The 12,799-nt window shown below is 45.2% G+C and overlaps 1 protein-coding gene across 5 annotated transcripts in view; it reads right to left on the reverse strand.

Moving 5' to 3' along the window:
- Positions 1 to 12,419, reverse strand: part of SEZ6L (seizure related 6 homolog like) — a 92,779-nt gene extending 80,360 nt beyond the window's left edge. For 2 of the 5 annotated variants that reach the window (XM_017853121.1, XM_017853129.1), the window contains exons 1-4: positions 11,534 to 12,252; positions 10,239 to 10,372; positions 7,684 to 7,876; positions 5,577 to 5,762 (exon numbers count right to left, since the gene is read on the reverse strand). In XM_017853121.1, coding sequence (XP_017708610.1) covers positions 5,577 to 5,762; positions 7,684 to 7,876; positions 10,239 to 10,372; positions 11,534 to 11,738 — 718 coding nt within the window. In that variant the 5' untranslated portion in view covers positions 11,739 to 12,252. Of the gene's footprint in view, positions 1 to 5,576; positions 5,763 to 7,683; positions 7,877 to 10,238; positions 10,373 to 11,533 lie in introns of all 5 variants that reach the window. The other 3 variants (XM_017853109.1, XM_017853114.1, XM_017853103.1) reach the window with 2 other exon arrangements.
- Between the last annotated feature and the right edge of the window lie 380 nt (positions 12,420 to 12,799).

Here is a 12,799-nt window from a genome sequence, read left to right on the forward strand (position 1 = left end):
TTTTTATTGTATCTTTTCTATGTTTAGATAAACAAATACCATTGTGTTACAAAGTATTTAGCACAGTAACATGCTGTACAGGTTAGTAGCTGAGAAACAATAGGCTGTACCATATAGCCTAGGTGTGTAGTAAGCTATACCATCAAGGTTCGTGTACATACACTCTATGATGTTGACGAAATGATGACGGCACCTAGAGATGCATTTCCTAGAACATATCCCCATCGTTAAGTAATGCATAACTGTAAATACACTCCAGCCATTCAGAAATTAAATACCATGTTCTCAAAGAATACTTCAGCATATAGGAAGATGCTGTTTTTTAAGTAGAAAAAAAAAAAAAACGGTTAGAAAATAGTGTGCCATACCTATTTTAATGAGCTATTTGCAAGGATCTATTGAGACCATGAATATAAAAGTGATTTGTTCTTATTTCTTACACTTCACTACTTTTGAAAAATTTCTTACCAGAATCATCTATTACTTTTATCATAAAATCTAATGAAAATATTAAAAGTGATTTGTACACTGGAAAGAACACTTTCCAGTTCACAAGCAAGAAGGTGTTCTTATTTTTACTCTAATTCTTAGGAAATATTTGGTTCTGAGGAAATTGTTTTCTCATGTACTATTTGGGAGAGCAATTTTGAATTTTCCTTTCTTTTCTTTTCTTTTTTTTTTTTTTTTGAGACTTTTCTTTTCTTTTTTTTTGAAACAAAATCCTGCTCTGTCGCCCAGGCTAGAGTACAGTGGCATGATCTCGGCTCACAGCAACCTCCGCCTCCCGGGTTCAAGTGATTCTCCTGCCTCAGCCTCCTGAGTAGCTGGGATTACAGGTGCCCACCACCACGCCCGGCTAATTTTTGTATTTTCAGTAGAGATGGGGTTTCACCATCTTGGCCAGGCTGGTCTCAAACCCTTGACCTCTTAATCCACCTGCCTTGGCCTCCCAAAACGCCAGTATTACAGGTGTAAGCCACTGCACTCAGCCAGTTTTGAATTTTCTAAGGAGAGCTGGTGGGTAGCAGACACCTCTCACCGAGTGTCGTAGGCAGTCCAGGAGGAAGGGATGTGAAGTATAGCCCAGGTTTATGATTGGGTCCTACACCACGACCAGGGTTTCATTGGGAGCCATTTCTATCTTTTAGGAGGATCAAAGGAGCTTGGAAAATATTTCCTTCCCAAGCACAGAACCCTTGGTTCCCCCTTCATTTTCAGAGAAATAGGAGAGGAAACAAAAGTTGGACAGGTTATTTGGAGCCATCTCACAGATGGCTAAGGTGTTTGTAGGTTCCACAAAAGCTGGGACACTTTTTGTTTGCTTGCTTTCATAATACTACCAGCAACCAGAAGAGCTCCTGGTATGTAGAATGTGGTCAGCAAATATTTATTGAGTACCAACCATTAATTTTGCAAAATAGGAAAAAAGAAGTTCAAGGTGTTACGCCACTTCCTCAAGGACATACACATAATAAGTGGAGCAGTTGAGATTCAAGCTCAGGATGCCTCACTCCAGTATCTCTTACTGAAGTCGCTACTCCGCTGTCCGTCTTATTTATGATAATCTGTTAATCCAGAAAGGTACATGGAATATAGTGGATGCTTTATAAAATGTTTGTTGAATGAAAGAATGAATATTTTTTCTTTTTTGTATCTCTAGTATCAGCTCAAAGCTTGATACATAGCGGGTACCCATTAAATGTTTGTTGAATGACAGTATGACTGAATGGGGCTTGCAGTAGCAGAGAAGGGTGGATAACTCTTCTCTCTGCTCCAGACTGTGTTGTGACCTACAGCAAAGACATTGCCAAGAAGCTCCATACTTCTTTCAGGACCACAGACAGAAAACTAGGTTCATTTCTCTCTCCAGGCTGCCCTGCTGTCCTAGAGGAGAGGTTGTCCTGTGAAATTAAGCCAGCCCTAGGTTCAAACCTTGCCAGTTAGCTGCTGTGGATCTAAGACAAGTCACGTGAGTTTACCCGCTGTAAAATGGTGATAAGTCCACCCTCCTTATAGGACAGTAGTGAGAAATCAATGAAATGATGGGTACGGGGCGCTTAGTGCCATTCCTGGCACAGAGTGGGCACTCAAAGCATAGCCAGCTCTATTGCCCTGTGGTTCAGGAGCTGAGCGATGGAGGACACTGTCCCTGGTGGGGGGCTCTGGCCATCTGTCCTCCCAAGCCGTTGATCGTTTGCAGCTTCTCTGCTTCCCTTCTTTGCCTAATTAAGCCGACTGATGGCTCTGTTTGGCTTCAATTTGCCAGCCGTGGCTCCCCATCCATCTTTCTTAGCACAAATTGAAGCTTAATTCCTCCCTGATTTCACACATAGATAAAAATTAATGTGAGAGAGGCGTGGAGACCAACTGCCCTATGGTTTTGATTTTTATCTTTGTTTAAAAAAATGAAAGAAAATTCTGGAGGGCCTTGGGGGAACAATACTGTAACAATTAAATCTCGGAATTCATCATTAACTCTCATTTGCTTTTTGAGCTCCACTTGGCTATGAATAACTGGAGGGTGGGAATTATGTTTTATTATTTCCAATATTCTCTTCACACACGGCTCCTAGCCTGGCACATAGTAGGTGGCAGGGCAACCTATGCTGTCTTAACCACCATCAGGACTTTCGAGAATTCTGAAAGGCTTTTGTTCTCTTGAGAGCTGAAGATGACCAAGGCTGTGCCCACTGGTGCAGGGATAGTGTGGTATAGACCAGTGCTTCTCCAGGTGTAATGTGCACATGAGTCACCCAAGGGACATGTTAAAGTGAACATTTTGATTCATTTGGTTTTGCATGGAGCTCAGGATTATGCATTTCTAATAATTTCACTAGTCTGAGGAGCATATTTTGAGTAAGGAAGTTGTAAGGGAAAGAGCTCAGGAGAGAAGGGTTCTGGACTAAGTTCTGCCACTTCAAGTATGTTACTTCATCTCTCTAAGCCTCATTCTCTTTGCCTATGAAAGTGGTAATCTTATCTCCCTGAGTTCAAGTGAAACAGTAGATATTGTCCATCTTGATTTCCATGGATCCACTCTGACCACCCTCAATCATTTTTGCCAAATAGAAGTCAGAATGATCACCCTTATGCTTACATTTTTCCAGATATCTCCTGCCTAGTCCACCTGTCTTCTCAAGACCTTGAGCAGTACAGTTTCTGACCACTGCCCCAGCCTCCTGTCCTGATATTTTCTCTGCACTTTAGCCAGATTGATCTTATGTATTTATTTGCTCTCTCAAACTCATTGAGTTCCTTCCCACCTCTGAACCTTAGCATATGCTAGTGCGTCTGCCTGGAATGATCCCCATCCCCCCACCGCCCACCATTTTCCACCCTCAGTCTATTTCCTACTCAACTTCCAAATCATGGAGTGTTATCAGGTAATCCTTCCTTGACCCTTCGCTCATCACTGTCCTCCTCCCAGATGAGGTCCTCTATCACATCTTCTTCCTGCACACGTTTCCTCCATTGCAATGCCTCTCACAATCACTGGTGTCTTCTCTGTCCTCACTCTGCATCATTCCACCCAGTGAATTTCTTTCCTGGTCCTTAACACAATCTGTTACCAGCATGTTTGCATCCTTGTTTACTTGTTTACACACTACAGCCTCACCTTGGCTAGAAACTCTGTGAGAGCAGGAACTGGGTCAGGGTTCCTGCAATAGCTCTAGCAACAGGTGCAATGCCTACCACACAGTGAGTGCTCAATAGATGTTTGTTGAATGAGTACATAGATAGGAAAGGCTCTGAATGACAAACAATGCCCAACAGGTGCTTAAAATTCCATCTGTCCTTGAAGTCTCAGATTCTATCAGCTGGCTCAGCAGGCCTACTTCTCTTTACTAGAGGGCATCAGACTGCCTCAGCAGCCTACCTTCAACAATTTCTGGGCTGGGCGTGGTGGCTCACGCCTGTAATCCCAGCACTTTGGGAGGCTGAGGTGGGTGGATCATGAGGTCAGGAGATCGAGAGCATCCTGGCTAACACGGTGAAACCCCATCTCTAGCAAAACCAGAAAAAATTAGCCAGGCGTGGTGGCGGGTGCCTCTAGTCCCACCTACTCGGGAGGCTGAGGCAGGAGAATGGCATGAACCCGGGAGGCGGAGCTTGCAGTGAGCGGAGATCATACCACTGCACTGCAGCCTGGGCTACAGAGTGAAACTCCATCTCAAAAAAAGAAAAAAACCACCACCACCACCAAACAAACAAATAAACAAAATTTCTATGTGGTGACTGAGTGAGTGACTTCACCTCCATGAGCCTCATCTGTAAAATGGGGATAATGGCTCCCATCCTATGGGATTGCTGTGAGGATTAAATGCAGCCGCTGGCATGGTGCACAACACTATTGGCTGGGCTTGAAAAATAGCAGTAGTTACACTCAAAGCACACGAAAGAAAATTTAATTTTGCCAAATGTAAAAGCTTTGTGCATCAAGTAACACTGTTAAGAAGTGAAAAGACAACCCATGAAATGGGAGAAAATATTTGCAAACTACTGATAAGGGTCTAGTGATCAGAATATATAATGAATGCTTACAACTCAACAACACAAAGACAAACAATCTGATAAAAAATGGGCAAAGGACTTGACTAGACATTTCCCCCAAGAAGATCTACAAATGGCCAACACACACGTGAAAAGATGCTTGACGTCATTAATCATCAGGGAAATGGAAATTAAAGCCACGAGATCCCTTCATACCCATAAGGATGGCTATAATAAAAACAATGACGTGGAAAATAACATGTGTGGGCAAGGATGTGGAGAAACTGGTACCCTCACATTGCTGGGGGGAGGTAAAATGGTGCAGCTGCTGTGGAAAATCGTTTGATGGTTCCTCCAAAAGTTATCCATACAGTGGCCATAAGACCCAGCAATCCCACTTTCAAGTATATATCTAAGAGAAATGAAAACCATATCCACACAAAAAACTTCTGTACAAATGTTCATAGAAGCATTGTTCCTAACAGCTGAAAAGTAGAAATGACTCAAATGTCTACTAATGAATAAACAGATCGACAAAATGTCGCACATCCATACAATGGAATATTATTCAGCCATAAAAAGAAATGAAGTACTGATACATGCTACAACATGCATGAACCTTGAAAACACAGTGCTAAGTGCTAAGTGCTAAGTGAAAGAAGTCAGACATGAACGTCACATATTACATGATTCCATTTACATAAAATACCCACAATAGATAAACCCATGGAGACAGAATGCAGACGGCTGGTTGCAAGGGAGTGTGGGGAGGAGGGAGGGGTGGGGAGTGACTGCTTTCAGTACAGTGTTTCCATTTGGGGCATTAAAGATGTTTCAGAGCTAGATAGTGGTGATGGTTGCACAGTAGTGTGAACATACTAAAATGTCTCCAATGGTACGTTTCATATTATGAAATTTTTTGAATTTTGCTCCAATACAAAAAAATAAATAAATAGCAACAGTCATCTATATTTGGAGCAGTTTCTTCCCCTGGGCTGAAAGCCATTCCCTGAGGTCACTCTTGATGTCCTACAGGTTGGTCTTTCCCCTCTTAGCGGGACCATCAGGTTGAGACTGCAGCATACCTGAGCAGATGGGCTCCTGGCTGCTCCAGTGCGGCTTGGAGGCATTGATGCACGTCAGCATCTTAGCGCCCTGGAGCTCATAGCCCAGGTGGCAGTGGAAGTGGGCCACCCCACCTGAGTGCAGGTCCATCACCGTTACATCCCCAGAGTCAGGCCGGCGGGGAAAGTTGCAGCTCAGCATGAAGGCTGGGAAGAAATGCAGAGGCAGACTCAGTCACTACTCGGAGCGGGAGATCAAGAACCTGACCCACATCCTGGGAGCCAATTTGTGCTGGGGAGAGAAGATGAGGCCCCTGGGGACTCCAGAGCTCCAGAGAACGCTATTTTTGTGACTCTCTTTGATCATATCGTGCTGAAGCTGCCAGGTTAGCACTTTCTTGGGGCTTAAAAATTGCCACCTTGCCTAACCAGAGACAGTGGGTTTGGGATGAAAAAGGAGTTTCCATACCTCCTTTGAGCCTATCTCTAACTATGTGGACACAAAATGGCCTTCTCTCTGGGACTGGGAGGGGCAAGACCACCCACAAAGTTTAGTCCCACCTGCATGCACATCTTGGGTGCTTGTTAAAAATGCAGATGCTTGAACCAGGTCTTTGGGAAATGCCCAAGGATATGAAAGCTTGAGAACTACTGGCCTGTGAGACAAGAGCTTGGGCCTTGGAGGGAAAACCAGTGTTAGTTTACATTCTTACTCTATCAATTACAAACAATGTCACCTTGAGACAAGGACTCAGTGCCTCCACCTCACAGGTGGTGGAGGGGATTAAACGAGATAACACAAAGAAAGAGCCTCCTCCGCAGTCAGTAGATGGGGGTAGTAAAAGGGTGCAGGGGGCCATATTGAATTCCTCAGTTTTCACAAGAGGATGTCAAATTCATGCTAGCTTCTTCACCCTAGACCATAGTCTGACCTCTCCTGCAGCATAGAATATCTGTATTCTCAGTGCTGATTAGGAGGAATATATTCATGTTCACGATTCAAATTCCTTTTTGTTGTTGCTTTCAAATTCACAACAACAGCAAAGGGAAGTATCCATATTGAAAAGTTGTGATGAAGTGGACACTCCCCTATGTAGTCATCCACTTGTTTCAGAAACAGGTGAGAGAAAAGTTGAAAATGAGTTGTTGTTGTTTTCAAATGTCTGGACGATTTGATATAAAACATGATGACTCTCAATATCTGGTTGCATGGTTCACGAATCCACTTTCCATTCATGTATTTCAGCAGTTGATAAGTATCCAAGGGAAAGTTCCTGGGTGAGGCAAAGGAGACCTGAGGTCATGGGAACTGCGCAGGAGGAAATGGGGTGCAGGGAGAGTGGAAGAAAAGAGGAAGAAAAAGGGGGACTAGGAAAGGAGAGAGAGAGAGAAAGAGAAGGGAGGGAAAATAGAGGGTGGAAAGGAAGAGAAAGAGAGGAGGAAATGAAGAAACACACAAGAAAAGAGGGAGGAGAAAAGAAGGAAGGAAAAAGGAAGTAAGAGAAGAGAGGAATGAACAGAGAGCAAAACAGAGGAGACTTAGGAACAGACCAAAAGGAAGAACAGTAGAGAAAGAAGAAAAGAGAGAAGGATCCTGTTAAAGCTCTTTATCAGGAGTCTGTGGATGCACAGGGGATCTACGTATTGAGCTCAGGGCCTGCCAACTTGAATGAAGGAAAGTTACTTGCTTATTTTCATTAGCCTCTACCTTAGCTGTGCTATTTCCTGACAACAAACTGCAACATTGTAGTAGAACCTGTGACTTTGACACCAAGAGAAACCACAGATATTTTTCACATCATAATGGGTATCTCAACATACTTCTTATGCTCCTTAGTACTTTGAAATGTCAGCAATTATAAGAACTACTAGAAGATATTGTTTAATGAATTAATAAAAAGCACATAGATTAAGGCATCATAGATTATAACAGTATTTTGATAACTGCAATTCAGTAATACTGTTTTCTTTAAAATTGTATATATTTTATTTTATACTTTTAAAAACATTATTCTGAGAAGTGGTTTGTAGGTTTTACCAAACTGTCAGAGAGGCCCTGGCACAAAAAGTTTTAAAATCCTTTTCTCCAGAGGGAAACTGAGGCTCTTCAGCCTTGGTCTGACCCTACCCTGGTAGTGTAGCTGGAAGGTCCCAAGGCCGTCGTCCTGGAAGGTCCGGAAGTAGACGGAGATGGTGTTGGTGGGGCTTCGGATTACCTGCCCCTCCACCAGGAGTGTCTGGTTGGCCAGGACGGTCAGGGTGGGGCCATCCACCCCGCGGATGGACAGCAGTTCCCCCTCGGACAGGTTCACACTCTTCACCTGGGAACAGGCAGAAGCAGACAGAGACAAACTCTGAGTTGTGTTTGAGACAGAGCCCTCTGAGGTTGCAAAGATGTCACTGAAAAGTAGCCCAGGCACTGATAGCCCCTGGTCAACAGGACCGCTGGGCCCCATACCCAGCCCACAGGAGCCCTGGGAACATCAAGGTCCCTCTAATTTCCCCAGAATCCAAGGGGATAGAGTGAAACCAAACTGCAAGGCAGAGGCATTGCAAGGGACTTGCAATGTGAGGCCCCCATTGCTGTGTCCTGTAAGAGGGGCCTTTGGCAGAGGCCCTGGATGCTAGCAGGTGGGATACATTATCCTGGAGCTGGGAAGTGGAGGCAGCATTTGGATCAGCTCGTGCTTGAGGTCCAATCTCCAGGGAGCCGAGAGAGGCATTCCACCAGAATGTACACTCTGCAAGGATAGGGATTTCTCCATACTGTTCCATGTTTCCAGTGCCTAGAATAGTACCTGGCACATATTAGGTGCTCAGAAAATATTACAAAAAGATTGAATATGTTCTTCCATTTTCTGCATAAATTGGTAAGTGAGGGGTGGGGGCCTCATTTCTAGGGTACTCTCTGGCCCACTCTCTTATCCTCCCAAATCGTGGCTACAACTGCAGGACAATCAATCCCTACCTCAAAGGATCAGGTGCTTGCTTTGCCATTTACACTCTGTGGGATTTGAGAAGAAAGAAGGGAGATACTTTAGTTGTATGCAGGGAGGCTGAACAAATGGTATGTGCGTGTGTGTGTGTAAGGGAGACTTTAGTCAGGTTTCAATGCCCAATTTGAAGACTTATGCTTTCACAAGTAGGGTTTGGAATTTTAGTTTCTCTGCCTCTCCTCTAAACAGGGCAGGCCTTACCCAAAAGCTCTTCTTCCTTCGGGCCTTATATCTTATCCTCTTTTCTCTTGGATGAACTCCTACTCATTCACCAAAGCCCCATTAAAATTGCCCTCATCTATGAGCCCTTCCCTGATTGCCAAGGAGTTTGCCTGTCCCTTTGCTGTGATTCCACAACATCCTCTGTAGACACCAATTAGAGTCCCTATTAAATGGCATCCTATGTATTTCTCTTTTAGGGCAGGCATTGCATCAGTTTTTTATATCAACATATTCTCCTGTATCAACAGCTTTGCCTGGTGCATAGTAATTGCTCAATGAATGAACTCTACTGTGCCTGGTAAAAGGCTCCACACAGTGTTGGACACATAGTGGGTCCAATACTCTTCATGACATGGAGGAAAGGGTTCATTAAGCACTAAAATCATCTGGACTGCAGATTTTCTCCAGTTTATTTGAATTCCATGAACAATCATTAAGCACCGACAGTGTGCCACACACTGTGCAAAGCTCTGGAGTCTGCAAAGACTACAGGTTCTACTGCTGAGGAGCCTACCTTTTGTTTTTGTAAAACAAAACAAAACCCTTCCTAAGGTAAGGTCATACACCTGCCCCAGCTCAGAAACTTTTGACAGCTCTTTATTTCCCATGAGAAAAAGGAACATATTCAGGGTGATTAGCATACTGAAGATAACGGATAACATGCACTGCATGGTCGCGATTTCTGCTGGACTCTGGCCAAATGATCTCTCTCTCTCTCCTCTCTCTCTCTGCTGGGCTGTGGCCAAAAGCTCTCTGCATTGTCATATTTTCTGCTCCCTCAAATTTTGAAAAGCAATAACATTATTCCTATTTTATTGATGGGTAAACTGAGGCTCAGGGAGGTGAATCTCCTTGCTCAAAGTCACGCAGTTTTAACTGGAAGAGGTAGGACTTAAAACCCAGATATTTGAACATTATGCCATCCTGCTTTTCCTCTCTTACTGTGTGGGCAAAAGTTTAAGAATAAAATGTTCTAATAACCAGAAAATGAAGGAAACCAAGCAAACAAGCAAGCAAGAAAGAAAGAAAGAAGGAGAAAGAGAAAGAGAAAGAAGCAAGAACGCAAGCAAGCAAGAAGGAAAGAGAAAGAGAAAGAGAAAAAAAAGAGAGAGAGAAAGAAACAAGCAAGCAAGCAAGAATCAAATGAATCAGGTGGAGCTTCTGTGTGTGTGTGTGTGTGTGAGAGAGAGAGAGAGAGAGAGAGATAAGCAGAGTATCATGGGATTTTCCTTCTGGGAAATGCCTCAGAATCTGTCAGCATATCCCCTCCATCCCTATCAAGATATTTTAGTGAGGCATTGAGTTAAGAACTCCTACTCATTCGCCAAAACCCAGCTAAAGTTGACCTGGTTGAGCAAAGACAGAACCAAACTGGTTAGCATAACAGTAAACGTGACTCATGCAATCCTCCTGAGACTTCCTGCTAGAAGAGGCTGCCTCTTGTGAGGTACCCTCCTGGGGTTACCTGGAGCTCCACCCCATAGCCAGTGTAGACTGTCACGTTGTATGTGCACTCCAGAAAGTTGTTGAGGGGCAGCGGTGGGTAGTCGCTGGAGTCAATGTACCCCTCAGGATTGGAGAAGCTCACACTGCAGAGAGCTGGAAGGAAGGACTTTAATTAGGACACCGAAGACATCTTGGATGTAAGCTCAACCATGGGCTGTGGGCTGGAATGGGGGCATTAGGAGAAAAAAGCATTTTGCTGTTCCCATCTGTCCTTCTGGTGTTAATTCTTCAGCTCCAGAATCGACATGATAATAAAAATAGCAATAATTGATGTGGAATGATCACTTGCTATATCCTGCTAGGCACCATTTTAGCCAGTCAACAGGGGTGACCCCACTCATTCTCATAGGGACTGATAATATTTCATCCCCATTTTACAGGGAAGTAAACAAAAGCTCAGAGAGGGGCCAAGCTCAAACAGCAAGCAGGATTTGGACCCAGAGCTCATATGCTTTGAAGGGTGGCCACATTGCACTTGTCCAAAATCCGTGTATGCTTGACAACTGGGGGTCCCTCTCCCATTTTAAAGATGGTAGAGAAGACTGGAACACAGAAGAGCATTTTGTCAAGTCTAGAAAACACATGCAATGCTAAAAGTAAATGTACTTTGAAAAGGCTAATGGCTTTGAAGCAGGTTAAATGAAGAATTCTGTTCCAAGATGAAAAGATTTTGAATCTTGCTCATCAGCTGTGTGACCTTTAGCAGGTTGCTTGGGGGTCTCAGGGTTTCAGTTGTTTCATCTTTAAAATGGGGATGTTGGCTGATTGTCCTGGCTCATGCCTGTAATCCCAGTGCTTTGGGAGGCTGAGGTGGGAGGATTGCTTGAGCCCAGGAGTTCCCCAGCCTGGACAAAGGGCAAGACCCCCTTTCTACAAAAAAAAAAAAAAAGAAAAGAAAAATTAGCTGGACATCATGGTGCATGCTTGTGGTCCCAGCTACTAAAGAGGCAGAGGCAAGAGGATCACTTGAGCATAGGAGTTTGAGGCTGCAGTGAGCTATGATCGTGCCATGGCACTCCAGCCTGGGTCACAGATCAAGACCCTGTTGCTAACACAACCCCCCAAAACAACAACAAACAAATGAAATGAGGCTGTTAATTCTGAGCCACAGGGCGAAGCTCATAGTCAGTGCTCAATAGACGGTAACTGATGGTAGGGCTTGGGCTTCTTGAGCTTCCTCTACCCCCATGCCCTGAGCATAGTGAATGCCTCATGGCTGTTTCAGGAGGGCTTCAGAAGTTGGGGGCTGCATACCTGGTGCCTGCTCGGTGGTGATGACTGTGGTGGTGATAATGGTGGAGGTAGTGGTCTCCTGGCTCTCTTCTGAGGCTGACCCAGTCAGCTCATTCTCTCCTTTGTCCATCAGGGCCATGGGGCTGGTGTCCTCTTGTGGGGCCTCCTGGGCCATGTCAGGCCCAGGTTCCCCAGGTTCTGACCTCTGGGGGAGCGTGTGGGCCATATAGGGCTGCGAAGTGAAGGGGGAGATTTGCAGGGGTGCGGGTGTTGTGGGGACTGCACTCTCCTTTCGGTCCAGCCAGAGGGGCACTTCTGATGCCTCCTCGGAGGCCACGATAGGGTCCGGGTCCCCCGGTGGGCCAGGCTTCTCCGTGGAGGAGGAGAGGAGACCCAGGCCCTGGGACGCTGGCTGGGACCCCGCCCTTTGGACAGTGGCTGCGGAGGTGGCCTTGGGCCTCAGCTGCTTCCTGGCGGAGTTCACCTCCTTGAGTGAAGGCAGTTTCTTCTTGGGGGGCAAGGTGTGCTTGGCAGGGGCCTCCTCTGGAAGCAGTGGTGACAGGGCTGGGGTGTCATGATGTGCAGAGGGTGCGGTCCCATCCAGCTCCAGCTCTCCCAGCACTTCCCTGGACTGTGAGGAACTGGGGGGCGCAGTTACCAGTCTCTCTTCGGGGTGCTCTTTGCCAGGACTGCCTCTCTCCAGGGCGCCTGAGGGCAGGAGGTAAGGACCCTCGGGAAGAGCGTCTTGGAAGAGGAGAAAAGACACCAATTAGTTTGGGGAGATTTAGGACCTTCACCTGCTGACCTGCTGTCAGACTCTGAGGGTGGCCCTCCTAAGGGCGGTGCCCAAGGCTCGTCAGGCTGGCCTCTAAACCAACTCCTCCTTTCTCTGTCCCTCCCTTCGTTTCTTTTTTCTCCTTCTTCCCTCTCACCCTCTTTCTCTTCTTTCTTCCTTCTTTTCCTCCTACCCTCCCTGTCTCTCCTTCCTTCCTTCTTCCTCCTTACTCCTTCTTCTTTCTCTTTCTTTCTTTCTTTCTTTCTTTCTTTCTTTCTTTCTTTCTTTCTTTCTTTCTTTCTTTCTTTCTTTCTTTCTTTCTTTCTTTCTTTCTCTTTCTCTCTCTTTCTTTTTCTTTCTTTCTTTCTTCTTCCCTCCCTCCCTTCCTCCCTCCTTCCTTTCCTCTTCTGTTTTTCTTTCTTCCTTCCTCCTTCATTTCCTTCCCTCATTCCCCCACTTCCTTCCTTCTTTTTCCTGAAGACTTGGGCTTGATTATGCCAGGACTGAGCTAA

The sequence above is a fragment of the Rhinopithecus bieti genome, unplaced genomic scaffold (assembly GCF_001698545.2).
Source record: "Rhinopithecus bieti isolate Rb0 unplaced genomic scaffold, ASM169854v2 scaffold_2314, whole genome shotgun sequence".
In the NCBI taxonomy this organism is placed as follows: domain Eukaryota; kingdom Metazoa; phylum Chordata; class Mammalia; order Primates; family Cercopithecidae; genus Rhinopithecus; species Rhinopithecus bieti.